At 43.2% G+C, this 26,005-nt stretch overlaps 1 protein-coding gene across 3 annotated transcripts; it reads left to right on the forward strand.

Moving 5' to 3' along the window:
* Window positions 1-207: 207 nt before the first annotated feature.
* Window positions 208-25,284, forward strand: SLC39A13 (solute carrier family 39 member 13). Of its 3 annotated transcripts, none has more exons than XM_060763105.2 (10): window positions 208-289; window positions 11,812-12,078; window positions 13,044-13,157; window positions 16,277-16,398; window positions 16,762-16,914; window positions 17,271-17,360; window positions 17,886-17,936; window positions 20,643-20,775; window positions 21,354-21,453; window positions 23,734-25,284. In XM_060763105.2, exons 2-10 carry the CDS (start codon window positions 11,847-11,849, stop codon window positions 23,807-23,809), a joined length of 1,071 nt encoding a protein of 356 aa, XP_060619088.2. In that variant the 5' UTR covers window positions 208-289; window positions 11,812-11,846; the 3' UTR covers window positions 23,810-25,284. The 3 variants fall into 3 exon arrangements, with proteins under 3 accessions (XP_060619088.2, XP_060619080.2, XP_067318883.1); XM_060763097.2 differs by having other exon boundaries at window positions 208-285; XM_067462782.1 differs by having other exon boundaries at window positions 208-285; window positions 21,354-21,467; window positions 23,734-23,797.
* The last annotated feature ends 721 nt before the right edge of the window (window positions 25,285-26,005 follow it).

The following is a 26,005-nucleotide window of genomic DNA, read 5'->3' on the forward strand; positions in this document are numbered from 1 at the left end:
TGGAGTTGATGTCTAAAACACCCGGAGGGCCCAAGTTTGCCCAAGACCGCTCTAAAGCGCTATTTTCTGCCTCTGTACGGAATAGTAACAGCACTTCCGGTCCCCCATTGGATTCTGACCGGAAACGCGTCCGTCCTTTATCCGGTCCGTCGGGGTGGAGGCTGGGACCGACGTGGCCGAGTTGGAGGGGGCGGGGCCAAGGCTGGAGGGGCGGGGCTAATCCCAAGTGGTGGCGGCGACGCAGCTGGATGGCAGGGGCAGCCCGGAGCTCCCCGCTCTCGCATGGTAGGTAAGCAAAGGGAAAGGGAAAGGGAGGAGGAGGGAAGAAGAGTGGAAAAGTGGGGGTCCTCTTCGGGGATGGCTCTCTTTAGCCAGAGTTTTGCAGGACCCGCAACTTTCCCACCCGTGATTGACAGCTGCGCGAGGAAGAGATGGAGGAGCATCAGCAGCAGGGAGAGAGAGAGAGAGAGAGAGAGCAGCATCCAGGCAGAAAGGCTCTTTGGCATTCAACTTGCACTTTCAGGCCCCTTCCACACACCCCACATTATCTGCTTTGAAGTGGGATATATGGCCCTTCCACACAGAATATCAAGGCAGAAAATCCCACAATATCTGCTTTGGACTGAGTTATTATCTGAGTCCACACTGCCATATATTCCAGTTCAAAGTACGTCATGTGGGATTTTATTCAGCTGTGTGGAAGGGGCCTGAAAGTGGAAGTTGAATGCGAAAATGTGGGGTGTTACTCAGCTGTGTGGAAGGCGTCGAAAGTGCAAGTTGGATCCAAAAGAGCCTTTCTGGCTTTCTGAGTCGCTAGGAGAAAACAGAATAGACGCCTCATGTGGATGAAGTTCTCAAGACCCATACCTGTCAGATTATTGTACTCGGATGGTCAATCTTGCAAATCTTTTGCCTTTCACTGGTTGGAGCAGCCTACGGATGAGATTTAAATCATTGAATTGGAAGAGAACCCAAGGGCTGTGCAGGAAAACACAATCAAAGCATTCCCGACAGATGGCCATCTAGTCTCTGTTTAAAAACCTCCAAAGTAGGAGGCTCCCCTGGGCTCTCAGGGCCCTTCCACACAGCCGTATAATGCAGAATATCAAGGTAGAAAATCCCAGAATATCTGCATTGAACTGGAATATATGGCAGTTTGAACCCAGTTCAAAGCAGATATTGTGGGATTTTCTACCTTGATATTATGGGTTATATGGCTGTGTGGAAGGGCCCTGGGTTATTTGAGTCCACACTGCCATATATTCCAGTTCAAAGTAGATAATATGGGGTTTTATTCAGCTGTGAGGATGGGGCCTCGGGCAGTGTATTCTGCTACCAAACACCTTTGACAGTCAGGAAGTGAATCAAACAAAATACACCAATTCCTCTAAACCCCAACATGGTCCATGTTTAGATGAAGATTGTTTCAGAGGAGCCTTAGATGATGTCTTGCTCCAGCTCTTGGTATATACCAGTGGTTATCAACCTGTGGGTCCCCAGGTGTTTTGGCCTACAACTCCCAGAAATCCCACCAGTTTACCAGCTGTTAGGATTTCTGGGAGCTGAAGGCCAAAACACCTGGGGACTCACAGGTTGAGAATCACTGGTATATATTAACCTTTCAAGAGTTTTGCGCAATTAAGGCCAAACTCTCCCTTGAGGGCCCTTCCACAGAGCCCTATATCCCAGAATATCAAGGCAGAAAACCCCACAATATCTGCTTGAACTGGGTTGTCTGAGGGCCTTTCCACACAGCTCTGTATCCCAGAATATCAAGGCAGAACATCCCACAATATCTGCTTTGAACTGGATTATCTGAGTTCACACTCAGATAATGTTGGATTTTCTGCCTTGATATTCTGGGATATAGGGCTGTGTGGAAGGGCCCTTTGAAAGATTTAGCTGAAATGGTAATAGTAGGTGCTTTGGAGGTCTGTCATTCATGTGGTTGCCAAAAGTTGATATTACCCAACAATAGTTTTGGGGAGAGATGGGACATGTTGTGCTGAAGTGTTGGATTGCAACTCCCAGCATTTTGTCATTAGTTGTGCAAGTTAGTGTTTCTCAGGGCCCTTCCACACAGCCATATAACCCAGAATAACAAGGCAGAAAATCCCACAATATCTGCTTTGAACCAAGGCCCCTTCTACACAGTTGGACCACAAGTGGTCCGCAAGAACTAAAATATGGTCTGCAGCCACACCATTACTACACCATTGCAATGAGAGCTACCGATCTCACGAAACCCTTTTATACTGCTGAGGCTTATTAAATATGTTTTTCTGTGGGCGAGCAGATGGCAACTATTTGATGGCATATATTCTGTAATAGAAACTAGAGGTGATGTGGTCTATCCAATGCAATTTTTCTGAATCAGCACCCCAATTAACCAAACCAAATCTAAAGTTGACCAAAAACTGATTCATAACCCTTTTGATACTAATGTTGGAGAATGGTCCCTGGTCAAGTGGTCCCTGGTCAAAAAAGGTTGGGAACCACTAGTTTATATATGTTGTCTATAAATGTTGTGTGTCTATGGCATTGAATGTTTGCCATGTATATGTACATTGTGTATGTACATTGTAATCCGCCTTGAGAAGGTCGGAATATAAATACTGTAAATAAATAAATAATAAATATCTATCTATGGATGGGAAAGGTGTTTGTTTTGGTATCTCTGCAGGAGATTTCACCTTACTTTCTGTCGCTTTCTATCCTTGTGATAATTGAATTTTGTAACATTTGGCTTGTTGTAGGAACAAAGATTGGCAATAAAGCTTCAGTGAAGACACCTTTTCCCCATGACAACTCTTTCAGGGGTGGATTTCCCTCCTGAGGGTTAGATTTCTCTGACTTTCTGTTGTCTCACCCCCATTCGTAACTAGGAGTCATTTGTAAGTTGGATATTTATAACCCAAGCACTGCCTATACTTTAAATTGTTTGTAATAGAGGAAGGAACTATCACTGGGTATTGTAAAAACATAGGCCCCATCTAATAATAATAATATTAATATTAATCATCATCGTCGTCTTTATTTATACCCCACCACCATCTCCCCAATGGGGACTCTACACTGCCCTATAATCCAGTTTCTGATTCCAGATCTGCTTTGAGCTGGATTGAATGGCAGTGTAGACTCATATAATCTAGTTAAAAGCAAATAATCAGGGATCAGGTACTGGATTATATGGCAGTGTAGATTCAACCATAGTAGAACAGGAGCTCAGGGTGAGAACTCCTCTCACTTTTATATGCTGCTTGGTAAGTGTAAGAAATCATCTCTCTCAGATATTGAAAATGGTACTATTGTTCACTCAGACCCCTTCTAGATTGCCATCTAATCCAGACTATTCAATCAGATAATCCACAATAACTGCTTTGAACTGAATTATATGAGTTCTACACTGCCATTCAATCCACCTCAAAGCAGATAATCAGGTTTTATATGGCAATGTAGATGAAGCCTCAGGTGAGTTCATTAAAGTTCCCTTCACTTCTTGACAAATCCCAAGTTAAGTAGCTACAGGTAGCTTACTTGTGGCCAGAGCTGCGTGTTTCCCATTATTCTCTGAAAGTGGCAAAAGCGTCCACATATTGTGAGGGCTGCAGAATTATGGTTCTGGAGAAGCTCATCTTATATTTGTGTTTCTAACATTTGTAACTTCGATTTCAGCAGTCAGGGGCATGTATTGTCGAAGGCTTTCATGGCTGGAATCACTAGGTTCTTGTGGGGTTTTTCGGGCTATATGGCCATGTTCTAGAGGTATTTTCTCCTGACGTTTCGCCTGCATCTATGGCAAGCATCCTCAGAGGTAGTGAGGTCTCACTACCTCTGAGGATGCTTGCCATAGATGCAGGCAAAACGTCAGGAGAAAATGCCTCTAGAACATGGCCATATAGCCCAAAAAAACCCACAAGAACCTAGTCAGAGGCATGGTTGCAAAAAGCATCCCAGGAAATGGTTTTCAGAGTTCAGCATTGCCTCTTTCCCTTCTCTGTGATATTGTTATGTAAACAAAGTAAAGGTGCACCTGTACTGTAGAATTAATGTGTGTTGACACCACTTAACTGCCATGGCTTAAAGCTATGAATTTGTATTTTGTGAGGAAGCAAGTACTTTTTGGCAGAGAAGGCTAAAGATTCTGTAAAATGCAACTCCCAGGATTCCATAGCATTGAGCCATGGCAGTTAAAAGCGCTGTCAAATTGCATTAATTCTACAGTGTGGATATGCTGTAAATTATGCAAGGCAGCCAATGTTTCAGAATGAACTGTGGAAATTAAAGCAGAGAGTTCTGTTAGACCTCATCACACTACAGAATGAATCTACTTTCAGTCTAGTTTCTGCCTCCTGCAGAATTCTGGGGTTTGTAGTTTAGTGAGGCTGTTAAAGGTGATAACACCAAATTGGGAGGGATAGCCAATACTCCAGAAGACAGGAGCAGAATTCTAAACGATCTTAACGGATTAGAGAGATGGGCCAAAACTAACAACATGAAGTTCAACAGTGAGAAATGCAAGATACTCAACTTAGGCAGAAAAAATGAAATGCAAAGATACAGAATGGGGGACAATGCCTGGCTCAAGAGCAGTACGTGTGAAAAAGATCTTGGAGTCCTCGTGGACAAGTTAAACGTGAGCCAACAATGTGATGCCGTGGGAAAAAAAGCCAATGGGATTTTGGCCTGCATCAATAGCAGCATAGTGTCTAGATCTAGGGAAGTAATGCTACCCCTCTATTCCGCTTTGGTTACACCACACCTGGAATATTGTGTCCAATTCTGGGCACCACAGTTGAAGAGAGATATTGACAAGCTGGAATGTGTCCAGAGGAGAGTGACTAAAATGATCAAGGGTCTGGAGAACAAGCCCTATGAGGAGTGGTTTAAAGAGCTGGGGATGTTTAGCCTGAAGAAGAGAAGGCTGAGAGGAGACATGATAGCCATGTATAAATACGTGAGAGGAAGTCACAGGGAGGAGGGAGCAAGCTTGTTTTCTGCTGCCCTGGAGACTAGGATGCAGAACAACGGCTTCAAACTACAAGAAAGGAGATTTCATCTGAATATTAGGAAGAACTTCCTGACTGTGAGAGCTGTTCAGCAGTGGAACTCTCTGCCCTTGAGTGTGGTGGAGGTTTTTAAACAGAGGCTGGATGGCCATCTGTCAAGGGTGCTTGGAATGCAATTTTCCTGCTTCTTGGCAGCGGGTTGGACTGGATGGCCCATGAGGTCTCTTCCAACTCTAGGATTCTATAAAGCTTCTTCCTAAACTACAAACCCCAGGATTCTGCAGGAGGCAGCAACCGGATTTAAAGTGGATTCATTCTCTAGTGTGATAAAGTAGCAAATTTGAGAATTTGGATTGTCTGTCTGTGGATTGTTCCTTTATGTTTTAGCACATTCCAGCCTTTAGGGACTTGGATTTCTCCAACCCCAGTGGTCAGTGCTAGTTTAGGATGCCATGACGTCAATGTGTGAAGTGGCATTTGGAACAGAATATCAGGCCAACCCAGTTCCCAGGGTGAATCTGAACAAACCATACTCTTTCCTGACCCTTGCCCATTTTCACTTGTAGATCAGGGATAATGACCTGCCTCACATTGTTGTGAGTAGTGTTTTTAATGCTCTAGAAAATTATAAGTGCAAGAATATATGTACTCTTTTCTGTGGTATCAGCAGATCTGCCTGCTCTCTTTGAGAGGACCTTGTCGTGGTTATGTGAGCAGGATTCTGAGTGTGGAAAATCCCGCAGGGGCTTCTGATCTGAAAGTATTAGAGTTACTGTGAGTGGGAGCCGCAGAGCCTTGTAGCTCTTGGCAGAAGGTCAGGGTTTCCAATTGGACTCCAGGCGCTCACTGCCTGGCTTGTAAAGTCACTCTGGAAGGGAGTTTGCTTGTTGCTATTTCTACTTCCGTTGCGAGGGAACAAAATGACATTTTGTCTGGACTCACTGGCATAATTAGAGACAACCTATGAGCTTCAGCAGAATGTGCCTATAATTTATTTTTGAAGCTTGGCATGGCCTCGGATTTGAGGCAAGGAAAAAATGTTAAGCAGTGTGGTCGCCAAGGGCAAAGATTCCAGGGGAGGAGCAGAAGAAACTCAAATCAGGGCTGAATGGAGAAGTGAGCTGGATTTCCCAGGTGCTTTGGAAGAAGGCCATGTCTGGAATTGGCTGAAATGGAAATCTTGTGTCAGGGAGACCCAGCAACTTCCAAAATGTGTAAACACTCTGGTCTATTTCTACTTCGTGTTTCTTTTGGACTTGATGGACATTTACAGTTTTTAGTTTTGTTCACTTTGGGCTCTCTACTGTGCAAGAGAGAGAAGTGAGTGAGTATACTCCAAGTTACATTTTTGGATTATAACTCCTTGAATTCCCCTAATCTCCTCTTCCTCAACCAAAATTTTCTAAAGTTGTTCTTTGAACATCTTGTTTTGATTGCAATACAGAGACATCCATTTAGTAACACAGTTCTGAAGCTTGTTTAATCAAAATTAGGTGTATTTAGGATTGTGGACCCTAAATGTAGATTTGCAGGAGAGCCAGTGTAGTGGTTTGAGCATTGGACTATGACCGTGAAGGCTAAGGCTTGAAACCCTACTGAGCCATGGAAAACCACTGAGTGACTTTGGACAAGTCATACTCTTTACCCTCAAAGGCAAAGCCCACTGTGAAGTAATCTTTTCAATAAAACAATGTGATAGGTTTGCTTTACGGCCACCATGAGTTGGAATAGACTTGAAGGTACACAACCACCACCACCACCACAACAGTGCAATCTTAGATATGTTTACTTCCAAGCAATCATAGGACGACAGCTCAAGTCACTGGTCTACCATCTGAAAAATCTGAAGATATTTTTTGCTTGGGTTGCCTTTTCTCTCCACCCCCACCCCACCCCTCACTACCCCCTTCTTTTTGGCCTGGAGAAATCTTAGTTATATCATTCATACTCCAAGCTGTATTGCAGTAACTGCTCACAGTTTGGGCAAGATGCCTTCAGGGAACACAGCTGTTTTCCAACAAACCATGAGATGATTTTGACTCTAATGCACCAGCATGGAATGTGCTCTGACTCAAGCTGCTTCATCCTCTGGGTCATGACCACAAGCTTCGCCCTGGGAACTAGAAAGAGTCACAAGGCCAGTTCTCTCTGATTAGGTTCCTGCATAAAAGCCATGTTTGATTTGCATGGGGAGATTTCCCATGGTTTACCACTTTTTTCTATATCCCACTTGCTTATGTGGCTGGATCTACACTGCCATGTAATCCAGGTTCTGAATCCAGATTATCTGCTTTGAAGTGGATTATAAGAGTCTACACTGCCATATAATCTAGATAATCTGGATTCAGAAATTGGATTATATGGCAGTGTTGTGAGGCCTGTGATATAGGTGGAGCCAGAATGATGTAGTTGTTTGAGTGTTGGGCTAGGACTCTGGGAAATGAGTGTCCACTCAGATCCCAGGAAAATCACATTCTCAGCCTAAGAGGAAGACATCAGCAAACCCCCTCTGATTAAATATTTCCAAGAGAACCAATAGACAGAGTCACCATCAGCTTAAGCTGGCTTGAAGGCACACAATAACAACATGAATACAAATTGATTGGATGACTCCTTTGATGTTAGTCTGTGGGGGGCCACAAAAGCTCTGTCCATGGGGCCTGACCATGAGCGGTAGACGAGTCCTCTCTTCATGATATTATGACGAATAGATGAATGTACATTCATAAAATCTTAACTGGTATCTGCATCATTAAGGGCTGGGGTACCTGCTGCGGATGCAGCATTACCCATTACAAAGACGTAATGGGTAATGCTGTACCCATTACTTTAAAAAAAAAGAATGTTAGAAAGGAATAAAATTCCAAAAAGTGAGAAGAGGGACTGTTGATTTGAATGAGTGCGCCTCTACATTTCCACCCTTAACTTGAGCTCCTTAGAAATGCTCCTGTATTAATCACCTAGCCCCAGTGACAAATTATTCCATATTTCTCTTTTTCATAAACAATGGAACCATTGAGTGGCCTATTTTTTCATCCTTTGTTCCTATGGCCATACTTGTTGGGTAGGACATATCTTAACACATCTGGAGGGTAATGGGTTGGGGAAGACTTGACTTAGGAGCTTCCATTATTCAGATAACATAAGAATTATTTTGCTGTCTTTGACCCATTGGTGCTCTGTTGTACTATGGCCATATCAGGTGTTTTGGGACAACTCTAAGACTAGGAAGAATAATTCTCTAGTGTTTGTCCCTGGTTGTTGGAGATACTACTTTTGAAAGTGGGTGTTTTGTTTTTATTGTGTCAATCTTGTCCACTATGAATTTGTTGAATCCTTTTATAAATAGCCATCTTCTTGAGGAGAAATCCGTCAGAGTGTTGGTAGATAAAAATAGCACTTCCCTGTTCCATTTTACTGCTGAACCAGTAGTATATATGAGTGTGTGTCAAGGCAACAGTCCCTGGGAAGAAAAAGTTTCCTCTGAGTAGCACAGAGATGTGTAGAAGCATCAACCTTTGGCAGTCTGGGCTTTGGCCCATAGAGCAGATCAACTATGAATGCCAGGTACTTGTGGCCCATGGAGATCATGTGTGCTGAACGGGTGCCTGCAGTATCCAAATGTCCTATTCAGGCTATGCTTGGGAAGACCCGGGTTGCATATGTTCCCAGACTGAGACCTTAGAAAGCATTTTAAGATCACATACAGATGGAATTATACACCATAGACCTCACAATATGAATAAGAAATACTCATTTTTGTATTTCTGTTGTTTAAAAATGTTGTTTTTGCGTTAGAGTGGGGTGGAGAAGCTGAGCATGATAGGGAAGAGATAAAAGATGGAAAAAAGAATTCTTGTTGCTTTTAGGGATTAGCACAATCCCACATGGGTGGCTTCTTTGTTGAAAGATCCAGTTGGTTTTGTGACCTTTGGGCAATCACAGTCAACTACTAAGTCCTCATAAATGTTGCCCCACCTGAAAATTATGGACTAAATTAGTCTCAGCCAGAGTAGACACAATGAATCTGTGAAATGAGTATAAACGATGTACCATTCAGTAGTTTATTGAATCTGTCTGTTCTACTTTGGACGAGTAACAGGATTTAACATTTTTCCTTTGCCAAAAGGTATTTAGATATCAGGGCTGACATTCTTGGGATGACAAGCAAAATGGTTGTCAGTTCTGTTCATGTAATTGCTGAAAATGTATCATGCCCTACATTTAGTAGACTACGACTTCCATCAACCTGGTGGCATCTGCTGTGTTTCTGCCATAGGCAGGAAGGGAGGAACTTGGTAAGTCCTAACTGGAGGAAAAAGCATTGGGCGGTAAGTTACCGTCCTCGCAATGACAAATAATAATAATAATAATAATAATAATAATAATAATAATAATCTTTTTTTCTATACCGCCCTATCTCCCCTGGGGACTCAGGGGCAACAGAAAATTGGCAAACATTCAATGCCGGCATAATCTAACAACAGATCAAACCATAAACAATAAAACAAATAACATCAGGTATACTTATAGAACTCAGAAACAACAAAATTAGAAATTTAAATATATAAATCAAACATTTAGGACATGTTTACTAATACATCTAATAGTAGCAAACAGGCATTTACAAGTCAGCAGGGTTGAAATAGTGTCTGAGTCAGAGTGCTTAAGGTGCTGGCCAAATTAAAATTATTATATTGCACAATTTGGAAAGTTAAAAAGGACCTATATGGTTCTAGCTACCACCCCCCTCCCCTCCCCACATCCCAATTCCCTCCCCATAACATCCATCCCCATTCTTTGTGCCGTCCCAAAGAATCCCAGATCTCCACAATTAAGGAGAGCTCTGGATACTGTTTAGGGGGGAATGCAGCCCATGTCTTCATGGGGGGTATAAGCTGTGGCATGAAGTCCTTGGGGAGGCACATTGAGTGTTTCTTTTTCTCGTGATGGTGAGATGTCTTTATCTGTGTTGGTAAAAGTCCTAGAGTGCCAGATCTTCTTGATTGGTTTATCATAGTTGGATTGCACATAAACTCAGAGCTTCAAGCTTGTCTTGTCCACAGGCCTTGCCTCATCCACCCAGACCCAGACTAAAATAGCTCAATCCACCCTAAACCCCAAAAGACCCCCCAAGGCTCAAAAAAGCCTTTGTAAAGGCGATGGTAAAAGTCCCCAAACCCCAAAAACTCTAGCAAAAGTGATGATGGTAAGGCTCTAGTACATACACCACCTGCTGCACGTCTGCAAGATGGTGTGATAGAAAGCCAGAGATGGCTGTTTTATCTGCTGCTGGCTTTCTATCACACCGTCTTGCAGACGTGTGACTGCACAGGTGTGGGGGCCACGGCCAGTATGTTTGGTGAGGCTGGCCCCAGTCAGAAGTTCTAAAGTAGAGTTCTCACCCTCTGGCTGCCTCTGCCGCTCAGCAAAGCCAGGGACAAATTCATATAGCGGTTGTATCTCAGCCCATAGTGCTTAGCATCAGATTAAATTTATTATTTTTATCCTGTTTTTTGGCTAAGAAGTTCAAGGTGACTTACTCTTTCTCCTCCAGTTCTTATCTTCCCAGGAATTCTATGAAATGAAATTAGTTTGAAAGATAACTGACACAGCTTCACCTGTGGTTTGTGGTTCAGCGTAGGTGTGAGTCTATTTGTTTTCCTTTACCTGGTGCTCTGATGTGCCTTTTGTGACTTGCAAAAATCATTGGCTCTGGCCTGGTTTACTATGGCCCTTTAGAGGAATTTCTAACCAGGCTGACAATCTTGTGGTAATAGTAATAATAAAAATAAAATAATACTCATAATCATAATAATAATAATAGCACTTGTGGCAAAGCAAATGTCTGATTGATCCTTTATAGCTGTTCTGTAGTGCGTGCTCATGCTGGACAGGTGAGCACTTCATCTTAGTCATGAGAACAGGTGCTTGGTAACTTTCTAGGAGGGCTCTTTGAATTTGTCCCTGTCTTTGTTTGGCATAAGCAGAAGAACTGTGTGCTGTTGGAATTTTTTATGGTCTAAACTTTAAATAGACTTGCAAGTCACTCCACAAAAACAATTCCTTCTTCTAAAGAAGAACTGAGTTTTTCACACCAACTCACTCCCTATTTGTAGATATAAGTGTCTTCTTCTAGGACTAGACTCCATGCACACAACGCTAGTGTTATGAAAGTAAGGCTCATCACAGAAAAATAGCTATCAAGGGAGATATATGGTAGTAGTAGCTGGTTGTAGTTGTTGTGTGCTTTCATGTCATTTCCAATTTATGGTGACCCTCAAGGCGAATTTATCAGTGGGTTTTCCTGGCATGATTTTGTTTACAGATGAAGTTTGCCTTTGCTTTCCTCTGAGTCTGAGAAATCATAACTTGCCCAAAGTTACCCAATGGTTTTCCATGTCAAGCAGAACTTCAAACCCTAACTGCCAATGTTATAATCCAACCCTTGAACCATGCTGCCTCTCCTTTATCTCATAATATCATTCTTTTGTACCATTGAGATCTGTACAGAATGGGAAGATACCCAGAGATTGCAGTGACTTTTCATCTCATGGTAAAAGTTCCCTGTTTCAGAAAAATAAATAATAGTATAAGTCATCCTTATTTCCCTTTTAAGTTTTCTTTCTTTCTTTCTTTTTTTTTTTTTGAAGGAAAGATTGAATCAGGGGAATAAATAAATTCCTTGATAAGCCTGGGATTTTTTTTTTAGTGTGGATGACAATGAGGTGGATGAGAAGTGCTAAAAGGTTTTAGACACAGACTTGTGTGACCTTTCTTTCCTTCCTTTTTTGCATTTCAGGGATTTACCAGCCAGGCTAAGGCTGCATAGCAACAATGGGTGAGGGTTTTTTCATCCATGGAGTCCTCTTATTGCTTACTGTCTCCTGCCTGGCCCATGAACTCCCCTTGTGTGAGAAGGAAGCTGAGTCCTGGGAAGCCATATTCAGTGAAGACCGCCTGGATGCCTGGATCTGTTCACTGATTGGTTCAGTTATGGTTGGACTGAGTGGAGTTTTTCCTCTGTTGATCATTCCTCTGGAGACCGGAGCAGCTCTGAAGTCGGAAGGTATGTCAGTTCCTTTCTCTAGCATGCCTGATAACCCTGCTTCGCTTTTCCAAACAATCTTCTCAGCCAGTGAATGTTGGGAACGGTAAATACAGTACCACCTTCATATCCATGGGTGATACATTCCTGAACTTACAGTGGAAACAGGAAACTATGGGGAAAATGAACCCTGTTGAAGTGAACAGCTTCTGCGAGATGTTTACCATAGAGTAGCCCCAGAGGACCAAGAATGGGGATATCAGACACATTTTCATTGAGGACCACATCATTTGCCTTCAAGGGGCTCTGGAATCCATGAATGGAGAATCTGTGGATACAGAGAGCCAACCATATATATTTTTTACATAGCAGTTGGTGCTCTTTAGTTTTTTCCCCAATTTGGGTCCCCGTGTGTTAGTGAATGACAACTCCCATCACTCTTGATTATCTGCCATGTGGCCTGGGGATGATGGGAATTGCAGTTCAACAGCACTTGTGGCTCGGAGGTTGAGAAAAGGTTCAAGGACGTTATAAAGTCATACCCACAAGCACTGTTTCTAAATTCAAACCATACTATTGTTTTAGATGTCATTGTATCACAACTCCTACTCAGCCCTAGTCACGATGTTTAATAATGGATTCCGGGATTGCAGTCTAGCATCTGAAGGGCTATATAAAATGACATGGCAGGCCGGATTTGGACCATGGGCCTTGAGTTTGACACATGTGACCTACAAACATTCCCAGACAACTATCCTCTCTAGGAATTTGCTAGGTCCTCTAGGGCAGGTCTGTGGTAACTTCTGGCTGAAACATACCATAGAATCACCTGGAAGAACTAGAAAATTCCTAGAGAGACTTTTCAGACATGGGTAAGTGAAATCCTGTGTACTGGTCCTGTGTGTACAGGGGTGGAGTATATGCACATGAATGTTCCTGAAGTGACGTAACCAGAGCTCTGCGTTGACTGCCTGACTTTCTTTCAGAGGGATCCCGTCGACTGAAGCAACTCTTGAGCTTTGCTATTGGGGGGCTCCTGGGAAATGTGTTCCTGCACTTGCTCCCTGAGGCCTGGGCATACACCTGCAGCGCCACTGCAGGTAACTGAGACCAAAGCTCTGAGATCATGAAGCATTCATAGATAAGACTGCTACACCGCTCAGTATGGAAATGGAGCTCGCTGATGGATTCTAGGATGGGATCCTCTTTGCGGTGGTATCTTACAAGGGATAGTAGGCTACTGGGATTTTTACTGTGTTTTACCCCTTGTATTACAGTACAACCCCACTATCTCTGGATTTAATATCCATGGTTTTACTTACACACGCTCCAAAAAATATCCCTCCCCCCTAGATCCCCCAGCATACCATAGCAAACCATCGAATAGTACTGTAGGACCTAGAGAAGGACTAGGTCCTCCAGTGCTACAGTTTGCTATGCTTCTGACTTGAGTCAAAATATAGAGTTTCAGTAACCCATGGCAGATCTTGAAATGTGTGCCCTGTGGATAGGATGCTTGTTCTAGCATATCTTTAAAACCAAGAGGAACCAATCTCAACCTCCTTCCAAAATAGTGATGGAAGGTAATGCAGAGTTGGTGTCTGTAACCTGACTAATCAGTGGAACTCCAGCTCCCAACCTCTGCCAGCCAGGATGGGCATGATGGGACTTCTATCCCAACACATCAGAGGGCGCCTAGTGGAGAAAGCTAGTATATACACCCAGCAGAGAAAAATCAGGGAGAAAAACAGTACAAACATCTTTATTTCTGAGTCACAGATAGATGCCTCTGCACCTCAGTGACATCAGAAAAGGTAAGCTGCTATGCCCTAGAACTAGGTCTTGGAAATTTAACATTTTGCTGGCTGGTGGATCTTGGGACATTTAAGTGATTTTTCTGAATCCTGTGGTGAGCTGCTTGATTAGTAGAAGGGAGATCTTTTGCCCTGTCTTCTTATGCAAATGTCAGCCAGGCTGACTTCTGGAATGTCTCTGTTTTTCTTGTAAGGCTATTATCTCTGGCCTTTTGGGTTTCAGGATTGCAATGCCTCACACGTGCCTGTCACTCTCATAAGTTGCCTGTAGTAGTCTGAGCGAGAAAGAGAGTGTGTGTGAAGCTGATCAAAAGGCACATTTTGTGCCTTTGGGCTGAGAACTTACCAGCGAGGGTGTGGCAGAACAATGAATGCGTTTTTCTGAGGTGCAGGTTTCATGCCCCCACATGCAACTCAGGCAGGCAGGCATAGCTTCAGGACTTGTCATGGCAATCGGAGGAACCTTTCTCTACTCAAGAAATTCCAGTTTTGTTCCCTCACTAAAGCGGGGTAAATTGGTGGGCTTCCATGCAGCACTTGCTTTTGAAGAGTGGACACACGAGCTGTACCAGTCTCCTGGTGCACAAATTCCTCACCAAATCATCCAGTCTCTAAAAGAGTGATTCCTACCTTTGGGTCTTGACATATTATACCACAGCTATCATCCCTAACCATTTAGGTTGTGAGAGTAGCAGTCACTTCTTTGGGGACCCAAGTTCAGAAAGCCCTAAATCCAGGAAGAGGGCAGGCACAGCCCCAAATGAGGCGTATCTTAACTAATTCTCATGCTACAAATAATTAGATGTAAGGGGGTATTTACAGGGAACACACAACTCCCCTGCTGCATCAGCTCCATTGGCGGCCAATTTGCTTCCAAGCACAATTCAAAGTGCGGCTTTAGCCAATAAAGCCCTAAATGGTTCTGCCCAGCTTACCTGTCCAAACACTTCTCCCCCCTATGAACCAGCCCGGATACTAAGATCTTCTTGAGAGATCCTGCTCTCAGTCCCGCCTCCTTTGCAGGTGCTGCTGGATTTTGTTTGGTTTTTTTCGTGTCAGGAGCAACTTGAGAAACTGCAAGTTGCTTCTGGTGTGAGAGAATTGGCCCTCTGCAAGGATGTTGCCCAGGGGATGCCTGGATGTTTTGATGTTTTACCATCCTTGTGAGAGGCTTCTTTCTTGTCCCCGCATGTGGATCAGAGCTAACAGAGGGAGCTCATCCACGCTCTCCCCGAGTTCGAACCTGTGGTGCGGCTGGTGGGAATGAGGGACAGGGCCGCCTCAGTGGAGGCCCTTGGCTCAGTGGAGGCCGTCAGCCCTTCCCAGGAACATTGGATCAACTTCTTCCCTACTGTCCTTTAGAAAGGAAGTTAACACTTGGCTATGGAACCAAGCATTTGTGGAGTAGTTGTAGTGCAATATGCAGATACAAAGTCAAAATGACTGGAATGGCTTTTGGACTATGATTTCAGGATAATGTACAATGTTTTAAACAGCTTATTTAAATGGATTTATATGTATTTTGTATGTTTTATGTTGTTATGTTGCATTGAATTACTGCCAATTTGGAAGCCACTTGAGTCCCCTTTGGGGTTGAAATAGAGCGGGGTAAAAATACAGTACATAAATAAAATAAATATTTAAAGCTTGAAGAGTTGTTGGAGAACTGTTTCAAGATTCTGAATGAGTTTATCATTGTACTTAGATGTGCCAGTCCCCGAGTGCTTTGGAGCTGGCACACCACCATAGGATGCTAAATTTATCCTGCCTTGTCTGATTACAGAAGCTGAGCAGGATTGGACTTTGAATGCTTGAATGAGAATACTAGGTTGTTGGATCGCCATGTCAGGCTAGGAAATAATCTTCCCTGAAACCCAGGAGAGCCATTGCCATCAATTCAGCCTTGCTGGGCTAGATGACCAAAGGCAGGGGTCCTCAAACTTTTTAAGCTGAGGGCCAGATCACAGTCCCACAGACTGTTGGAGAGGCAGACTATAGTTTACAAAAAAAAAAAATGAAAAGATTCCTATGCACATATTTTATTTGTAGTGCAAAAAAGCATGAAAGAACAATACAATATTTAACCAACATAAATTTACCAGTATTTCAATGGGAATTGTGGGTCTGCTATTGGCTAATGAGATAGTTAGGATTATTGTTGTTTTGTGCCTCCAAGACGTTTCAGACTTAAGGTGAACCTAAGTCTAAAGTTTAGGGAGAGGGCTGGGTAAATGACCTTGGAGGGTCTTAGTTTGGGGACACCTGACCAAAGGGCTTACTCAACATAAAGCACCATCCTTTATTTCTGTTTCCTCTGTGTGTATTTTATGCTATGGGAGATAGTAATGATTCTTGTGATCCCAGAGTTGTTTGTACTCTGATTTCTTTCTTTTTTCCTCACCAAGGAGGAGGGCAGAGCTTCCAGCAGCAGAAACTTCTAGGGCTCTGGGTGATTGTTGGCTTGCTGACCTTCCTGAGTCTGCAGAAGATGTTCCCAGATAGTGAAAAGGAAGGAGAGTCCAGCCTGGTGAGTGGGCTACAAAATGAGTGTGTGGTTTGGGTATGATGCATGGTTTGTGGAAATTCACACAGAACCTGTGTTCTCTTCCAGTAGATTATGTAATGGTTCAGAGGAATGGAATAGACTTGTTATGTGAGAGGAGGGCTGTTTATATTATATTCTAAGAAATACCTTGTCACAAGAATGGGGAAAGTTGGGGGACTCAGGCTTCATGTAGTCCCAAATCCAGTTCAAATGGCCCTCGGTGTCCACCAGATCAACCCTACAGGCCTCCTAATATCTTTTTCATACCCCTATGCAATAAAAGCACCACAAAGTGGCTGCTGTTTTCATGACCATTTAAAAAATCACCCCTTTTCTGTGATTTAGGTCAATGACGCCCAAGTTCCCACCAAAAAGATTCCAAATGGGAGCAGCCTGTCTGTGCAGGAGGCAGCCAATCCAATCCAGAGAAAGAAGCCAGGCCCAGCTCAGTGCAATGGTTCTTCTCATGAATCTTTACCATCAGCCCCCAAAATCAAGGTAAAGGGCTTTGATGATGGGCATTGTTTGGGAGGGGAGGTGGTAGTTATATGGGGAAAGGTGACATTTCTCAAGGGGCGGAGGGACACACCAAAGGGTGTTCAAGACCTTGAAAAAACAGGCAGTGGTCTCATCTATCCCACTGACCCACCCAAAATTCAGCCTTGCTACCATTCTATGATTTCACAGTGATAGGCCATAATAATACTGGTCTGTCTAGCCCAGTCTGCTTGACTGATGGATTTCAAGATTTCTTTGTGAAAATAGCCTTTGTCCCTGGTCTCCGGTACAATCATCCATCTCTTGTTCATTGGAGTCCCTGAAGTTCTCTTGATCTTCTTCCCACCTCCATGTAGATCAGTGGATACCTCAATCTCTTGGCCAACACAATAGACAACTTCACTCACGGCCTAGCAGTGGCAGCCAGCTTTCTGGTTAGTAGAAAGGTAAGTTCCCTTTTGATGGGGTCTGTCTGAATCCATTGTGATGGTGAGATGAGAGAGACTGATGTGAGAAGCACACAGGAATTTCTGCTGTGTTCCCGAGGTTTTGAAAAAAAATGTTTTCAGTCTTTAGCAGAAGATCAGAGTACGGTGTAGGGAATCGTTTCATCCTGTTCCCATAATCTTCCTTAAATCCAAGCACTAAAGGCCCCATTACAATTGATGCGTCAGCTAGTGGCTGTGAGGCTCCAGCTATTTTAAGCACTTTGAACATGAAAACTGTTCTGCTAAGCATCCCTTTTTGTTCAGAGATGGACAGTGCATCACTTTCCAGATGTTTTGGACTGTATCATCCCTAGGCAGTGTACCCAGTTCTGAGGGATGCTAGGACTTCCAGTCCAGCCATATCTGCAGCGGCATACTTTGCCCAACTGTGTATAGTCATATGCAAAAAGAAGAAGCCTTAGGAAGCTTCAAGCCCTGTTTAACTTCATGGACTGTTCTACATGTTTCTTTTATGGGCTGTAGGTTGGACTTCTGACTACCATGGCGATTCTCCTGCATGAAATACCCCATGAGGTGAGTAGAGTCTGTCACATACTTCCTGGAAAGTTGAACAGCTCTGTTTGGGAGGTGGAAAGGAAAGCATTGACTTATACACTTAGCAACAAAAATAACTACAGGAGCTCTGCAGAGCAACATAAGCTCGAACAATAAAAACCTCTGCCCTCAAGGATTCTACAGTTTGAACGCTGACAGTAGCAGATAGGAAGAAGAAATGGATAAATGGGAACAAATATATTTATTTGGGAGAAGAGGTCAAGTTAGTTTGTTGCAGCAAAAACAGCATTAAACTCTAGTGACACCTTACGGGCTTTCTGTGGTGTAAGCTTTGGTGACTTCAGAGCCCTTCATGAGATGTATGGAATAATATCTTACTTGATAATCTATATAAATAAAAATGTAATGTTGGTTTGTGGGATTAACATAACTCAAAAACCACTGAACGAATTGACACCAAATTTGAACACAATACACCTATCAAGCCAACGAGTAACCATCACTCATAAAAACACTGAAAAACACAGCGGAAGGGACTTAAAAAGCCAAAAATAAAAATACATTACAACGCAAGTGCAAAACCACATATATACACATATACATAAATATATATACACACACATACACTTATATACACACACAAAACACATAAGCACAGACTGGGCCACAGCAACACGTGGCAGGGACAGCTAGTATTTATATAAATGCTTGAGTGGGTGGAATTAAAATGTGGGTCTCATGTGGGGAAAGTAGGGTATAATTTGCATACATCACTGATTTCCAGGTTCTTGGCTAGAATCCAATCATTCATGGTCCAAGAATTCAATCAGTCACACTTAGTAGACTGTGAAATGGACAAATGATTTTAACAATATTACTGTAAGGGACAGATTGTTAAGCAAGCATTCTTAAGATACTACTAAAGCGATCATTAAGAGGTAGAACAAACATCCTAGAATAGATATCACATTTCTGGTGCCGAAAAGACTTCATTGAATTCAAGTTTCAAGAGACAGAGTTTAAGCTCTCAATCAGGAAAGGAACAAAATGTGCCCCTGAGGCCACCACTAGTCTCTAAGGCTATTTGTGACCCCTAACTTTCCCTGAAGCCCCCAGTGGCACAGCAGGATAAACCGTGGAGCTGCTTAACTGGCTGACCAAAAGGGTGGTGGATCGAATCCGGAGAGCAAGGTGAGCTCCCATTGTTAGCACCAGCTTCTGCCAACCTAGCAGTTCAAAAATATGCAAATGTGAGTATATTAATAGGTATCGCCTTGGCGGGAAGGTAACGGTGCTTCGTGCAGTCATGCTGGCCACATGACCTTGGAGGTGCCTATGGAGAAAGCCAGCTTTTTGGCTTAGAAATGGAGATGAGCACCACCCTCCAGAGTTGGACACGACAAGACTTCATGCCAAGGGAAACCTTTACCTTTACCTTTATTAACTTTCCCTATCTTTTGTCCATTGAAAAATGGCAAATTATATTCCCTTGGAATTTCCCTTGGAATTTCCAAACAAGCAGTTCCAGGGATCACCTTTTTAATAAGAACCTGCTTTACCCAATGTTACTTGATTTTTTAAAAATGTTTTTAACAACCAAACTAAACTTTCTGGGTTTTTCCTTCCATATTTTTCCCAGTGCATTTAGCCCTGAGGATCTGGGGACACAAATTGACCCCGAATCCACCAGGGTTGCTGACCTTTGTTCTCTTATATATGAGAATTCTATATGAGAATGACTAAAGGGAATATAAAAGGGCAAAGTTCAAGCAGTGAAAATGGCCTAACAGTGGTCATTAGCAAACAATGGTGTGATAATTGTGCACTGATAAACACATTTGCTAAGATAAAAAGCCTTTTTTTCCCTGGTCAAGCTAACAGAGATAACAGTAAGTCTCTCACACTGGAATCTGTGGTTGAACTTCTTTGGTTCAAGAGTGGCCATCCTGAAGTCAAGACAGAATGTTTTGGCAGAATGAAGAGTTTTCCCATTAATTTGGAATATTGCAGTTGGTGATGATAATTCAATTAAAACCACACACACATACATAAGACTTAATCCAGACCGGAGACTCTCAGTCTTTTGAATCTTGCATCCCAACAATCACTCTATGAAGACCTATCATGGTAGAAACAAAGTCTTTATACAGTAAGGTTCCCTCTATTCTGCCTTGGTCATACTGGAATACTGTGTCCATTTCTGGACACCACAATTGAAGGGAGATGTTGACAAGCTGGAATATGTCCAGAGGAGGGCGACTAAAAGGATCAAGGGTCTGGAGAACAAGCCCTATGAGGAGCGGCTTAAAGAGCTGTGCATGTTTAGCCTGCAGAAGAGAAGGCTGACCGGAGACATAATGAGGACCATGTATTAATATGTGAGGGGATGTCAGAGGGAGAGAGAAGGCTTATTTTTTGCTGCCCTGGAGACTATGACATGGACCAATGCCTTCAAACTACAGGAAAGTCCACCTGAACATGAGGAAGAACTTCCTGACTGTGAGAGCTGTTCAGCAGTGGAACTCTCTGCCCCAGAGTGTAGTGGAGGCTCCTTCTTTGGAGGCATTTAAGCAGAGGCTGGATGATCATCTGTCAGGGTTGCTATAAATGCAATTTTCCTGAGATGATTTATTATTATTATTATTATTATTATTATTATTATTATTATTATTATAGCCAGTGTAATGCTTTACCAGAGAACTCTCTTTTTTGGCATCTCTATAGGTTGGGGATTTTGCCATCCTCCTTCGTGCTGGATTTGATCGCTGGAGTGCTGCCAAGTTGCAGCTCTCCACAGCCCTTGGGGGAGTTCTGGGAGCTTGCTTTGCAATTTGTGCTCAGTCACCAAAAGGGACAGGTAAGGATCTAAAAAGGAAACTTGTTGAGTTTTGTGTTCATGAATGAAGGCATAGTGAATTGGAGACAGGAATTTATTTAACAACACAGTGCTGGTCCAGCTGTCAGATTTCCAACTGAGAAATCTGGCACCAAAGCAAACATGCCATTCATTTATAACAGTTTTGGGGGAAATTACCTAGCAACAGCATATTCCAAGTAAAAAATTCCTCATGTTGGACCTTTTCATTTCAGATTGTTAATGTTATTGGCAGACAGAGCTGGTTTGTTGAGTCAGAATGTTCTGGTAATCTTTAATCTACTTTTCTTGCATGGCAGGGTGTTGCTTTAGATGACCCACGTGGTCTCTTCCAGCTATATTATTCTATGATTCTTTGAAATTCCTAAGAACTTTGTAGCTTCCAATTTTCCTTGGTTTGGAATACTTTTCTTTTACCATAGCTCTATTTTTTACCCTTTTAGCCAACTTCTGACTTTTCTGTTCAGGGTCAGGATGAAAAGGGAGTTCTCTCAGCTGGCCTCTTGTAGTTCTCTCCTGCCACCTCTTGGTAATATATGTTTTTCTCACTCTTCCTCCAGGGGAAACCATCGCTTGGATTCTCCCATTTACCTCTGGAGGATTTTTATACATTGCTTTGGTAAATGTTGTGCCTGATCTCTTAGAGGAGAAGAATCCTTGGTAAGTGTCCCTTGGTAAGTGATGAAGTGGGTCAGAACCCACTGCATCAGATGCATGCTTTTCAGCTTAGAAAAGGCAATTAATTCATGGAAGTTCAAAGAATTGAGAATATAAAGGTAAAATTTTCATCTGACATTAAGTCTAGTCATGTCTGACTCTTGGGGGTGGGGGGGGGGGGTGGGTGCTCATTTCAATTTCTAAGCCAAAGGGCCGGTGTTGTCCATAGACACCTCCAAGGTCATGTGGCCGACATGATTGCATGGAGCACCATTACCTTCCCGCCAAAGCAGTGTCTATTGATCTATTCACATTTGCATGATTTTGAACTGCTAAGTCGGCAGAAGTCGGGACTAACAGTAGGAGCTAACCCCACTCCCCGGATTCGAACCACCAACCTTTCGCTCAGCAAGTTCAGCAGTTCAGAGGTTTAATCCGCTGCGCTGCCAGGTAACCCAGATTTCAGACAGTTGTCTTATATTTCAGAAAGCTGCAGTGGACATAAGATAGATCCGAGAGAGATGTATATTTCTGTTCCCTTTGCTGTTTTATCATACTGCAATCATCTGTTTGCCACACGCAACATTCAGTAAACATCTTTATACAGTACAGCCCATGTATACATGGGGAATATGTTCCTACACTTTGCGTGGATATGTAAAACTGTGGATAATAGTGAACCATAATGAAATAAAAGACTTCCAGTTCAAGAATATCATAGATTCATCCTGGAGGGCTTAGAGAGAATATATTTCATTAGATATGTATAAATTAAACTGAATATAGTGGGCCACAGTGTTGCAGTGGATTAAACCACTGAGCTGCTGAACTTGCTGACTGAAAGGTCAGCGGTTTGAATCCAGGGAGCAGGGTGAGCTCCCACAGCCCCAGCTTCTGCTAACCTAGCAGTTCGAAAACATGCAAATGTGAATAGATCAATAGGTACCACTTCTGCGGGAAGGTGACGTCACGCCATTCAGTGATGCTGGCCACATGACCCTTGGAGGTGTCTACAGACAATGCCAACTCCTCGGCTTAGAAACGGAGATGAGCACCATCCCCCAGAGTCAGACAAGAGTAGACATAATGTCAAGGGAAAACCTTTACCTTTTATACTGGCCCCACAGGTACAAAGGCTTCACTATATTAGGACTCTATCCCAATTAGCAAAGATGCAAAATTTGCTTCAAAACATAGCAACAAACTCTTTATTTATTTATTTATTTATTTAGACCATTTCTACCCCGCCCTTCTCACCCCCGAAGGGGGACTCAGGGTGTCTAACACAGGCAACTATTCAATGCCAACAGTATCAAAACAACAATATAAAACAGCAATATAAAATCCATTACATAACAATTAAGCAGTGATATTAATTAAAATTACATAACCACATAGAACAGATCACATAATCACAGGTCATAAAGCCATTTCCAATTTTCAAATAATCCTATTGTCCAAGTTCAGTGCCTAAAGTGCTGTTGTGCCCACTAGCCAAAGGCCTGGCACCAAAACCACGTCTTTAGTTTTTTCCTAAAAGTAAGGAGGGAGGACGCCAATCTAATCTCGCTAGGGAGCGAATTCCATAAGCGGGGGGTCACCACCGAGAAAGCCCTGTCTCTTGTCCCCACCAGACGCATTTGAGACGCTGGTGGGACCGAGAGCAGGGCCTCCCCAGTAGATCTTAAATTACGAGGTGGAACGTAGAGAGAGATACGTTCGGATAAGCTGGGCCGGAGCCGTATAGGGTTTTATAGTCCAAGAGCAGCACTTTGAATTGTGCTCGGAGGTGGACCGGCAGCCAGTGGAGCTGACGCAGCAAGGGGGTGGTATGCTCCCTGTATGGCGCTCCAGTGAGTAATCTGGCTGCTGCTTGTTGGACTAGTTGAAGTCTCCAAACAGTCTTCAAACAAGGTTTTCCAACTAGAAATACTGAATCTGGGTTCAAGCCATAGTTGGAATTATGTGGATGGAGCCCCGAGTTTTTGCTGGCAGTGTGATGGCTGGGGTGTATAACCATGGAGTACCCAGCTAGTCAGGTGTGTGCCTCTAGTGTGGGGTAGTAGACTTGGGTTGAGTGGAAAAAGGGTTTCCCAATTACCCGATAGGGAGACATTTGAAGGAAAGGGTTCTCTTTTGTGACCTTGACTTCCCATGAGCTTGGAAAAGACTGAAGAAATTGCTCCTTTGGGTGTCTTGGCTGGGGCAAAAAAAGCAATGCAAACATGTCATGTCTTGTCTGGAGTTCATCCTTTTCTCTTGATCTGTCCTTGCTTTGCCTAGGAATTCGGTGCAACAAGTCCTCCTCCTGTGTACCGGCATTCTTGTCATGGTGCTTCTCTCGCTCACCAGTGAATGAGTGGCTCTGGCTCAGACTTCCTTCTGCTGCACTTCAAGGCTGCCTTCGTTCTGAACTGTTACAAAGCAATAAGGGACGCTGTTGGATTTTTCTTCGTTGTGTGCCTGTGGATCCGGCTGCTGCTATAAAAGGGCGGATAAGAGGAGCATGGTTTTTAGGATGAAATGGTGGACTGTTGTTCTTGTTTTAAAAGCATTAGAATCCAGGACTTCCAAAGTTTTAAGAGAACCAAGTGATCTGCTCGTTTGGGTTTTTTAAAAATGTGTGTCTGTATTGTGTTTTTATAAAATAATAATTTAAACAGAAGAGAGAAATTGCTGTTGGTGGCATGGGCAACATGGCCAGTCAGTCCAGAATGCGTGCTTGAATGGCTTGGGCAAAACTCCAGAGCTGAATAAAAGGCAAGATTGCAGCACCTGCATAGAGCTGAAAGAATTATCTGGCTTTAGAGATGCAGGAAAACGTGCTCCAAACAGCTGCAAAATATTTGATAGTTGCATGTATGTTGGGAGGAAAATAGGAAACTGCTTTCTACCTGGTCTGGCTCTATTTGTCCTTCAAACCCAGATATTTGAAACTTTCACTGGCCATGGTTGTCCAAGATCTTGGGCATCAAGAGATCTTTCCCATAACTCAGTGTTTCTCAACCTGGGGGTCGGGATCCCTGGGGGGGGGGGTCATGAGGGGGTGTCAGAGGGGTCACCAAAGACCATCAGAAAAAACAGTATTATCTGTTGGTCATGAGGGTTCTGTGTGTGTGGGAAGTTTGGGCCAATTCTCTCATTGGTGGGGTTCAGAATGCAATTTGATTGTAGGTGAACTATAAATCCCAGCAACTAAAACTCCCAAATGCCAAGGTCTATTTTCCCCAAATTACACCAGTGTTCACATTTGGGCATATTGAGTATTCGTGCCAAGTCTGGTCCAGATCCATCATAATTTGAGTCCACATTGTTCTCTGGATGTAGGCGAACCACAACTCCCAAACTTGAGGTGAATGTCCACTAGACCCTTCCAGTATTTCCTGTTGGTCATGGGAGTTCTTTGTACCAAGTTTGGTTCAATTCCATTGTTGGTGGAGTTCAAACTGCTTTTTTATTGTAGGTTAACTATAAATCCCAGCAACGACAACTCCTGAATGACAAAATCTATCTCCCTCCGCCACCCCACCAGTATGCAAATTTGGTCCAGTGAATGAAATTACATCCTGCATATCAGGATGCAAAATACATCCTGCAAAATCACAGTTATGAAGTAGCAACTAAAATAATTTTATGGTTGGGAGTCACAACAACATGAGGAACTGTATTAAGGGGTCGTGGCATTAGGAAGGTTGAGAACCACTGCCATAACTGCTCCCTGGATTCTATTTCTTTGTGAAGATAGGAAGGACTGAGCCCATATCCTTCTGTGTGCTTGGCATACATGCTGCTGTGGGGCCATCCTCCATCCCAATAAAGTTAATTTTCCAGGTCTTCTGAGAGAAGGTTCTTCTGTTGCTTGGCCCTCTCCATCTTTCATTCCAGGCTGGCATTAGAACAGTGGTTCTCAACCTGTGGGTCCCCAGGTGTTTTTGGCCTACAACTTCCAGAAATCCCAGCCAGTTTATCAGCTGTTAGGATTTCTGGGAGTTGAAGACCAAAACATCTGAGGATCCACAGGTTGAGAACCACTGCTTTAGAAAATCCTGTGGGACTGAACAAGCCCTTTCTTGAGCTTCTTGGTACATGAGCATTATACTGAAATTGGGATTCATGCTGAACTCTGCTGGAGAGGTTATGCAACAGTTCTGCCTCGGTTTATAACCATTTCTCAAAGACGGTCTCACCAGAGTCAAGTTATTTTTGCTGTCTTGCACATGCACTAACAGATGAAAAATATGTTTCAAAGATATCTTGGGATTTCATGTTGGGAAGCACTATTTGGGAGATCCTGTTACAGCTCTTCTCCCAAAAGTTTCCTATCTTTTCAACCAGCAGGTAGCATGAAAGCGGTACGTTCAATCTATCATTCATAAAGTGAACAATTTATACTGCTCCAGGTGTTCATAGACTGCACCCCCCATCATCCGTCTCTATTGACCATGCTGCTTATCACTGATGGGAATTGCAGTCCAAGACCACTCTTGATGAACCAACCTGGCCACAGCATATTATCTGAGCTGGACTACTCAAACAACAACCATGTCAAACTACA

Source organism: Anolis sagrei, chromosome 1, assembly GCF_037176765.1.
Source record: "Anolis sagrei isolate rAnoSag1 chromosome 1, rAnoSag1.mat, whole genome shotgun sequence".
NCBI lineage: Eukaryota > Metazoa > Chordata > Lepidosauria > Squamata > Dactyloidae > Anolis > Anolis sagrei.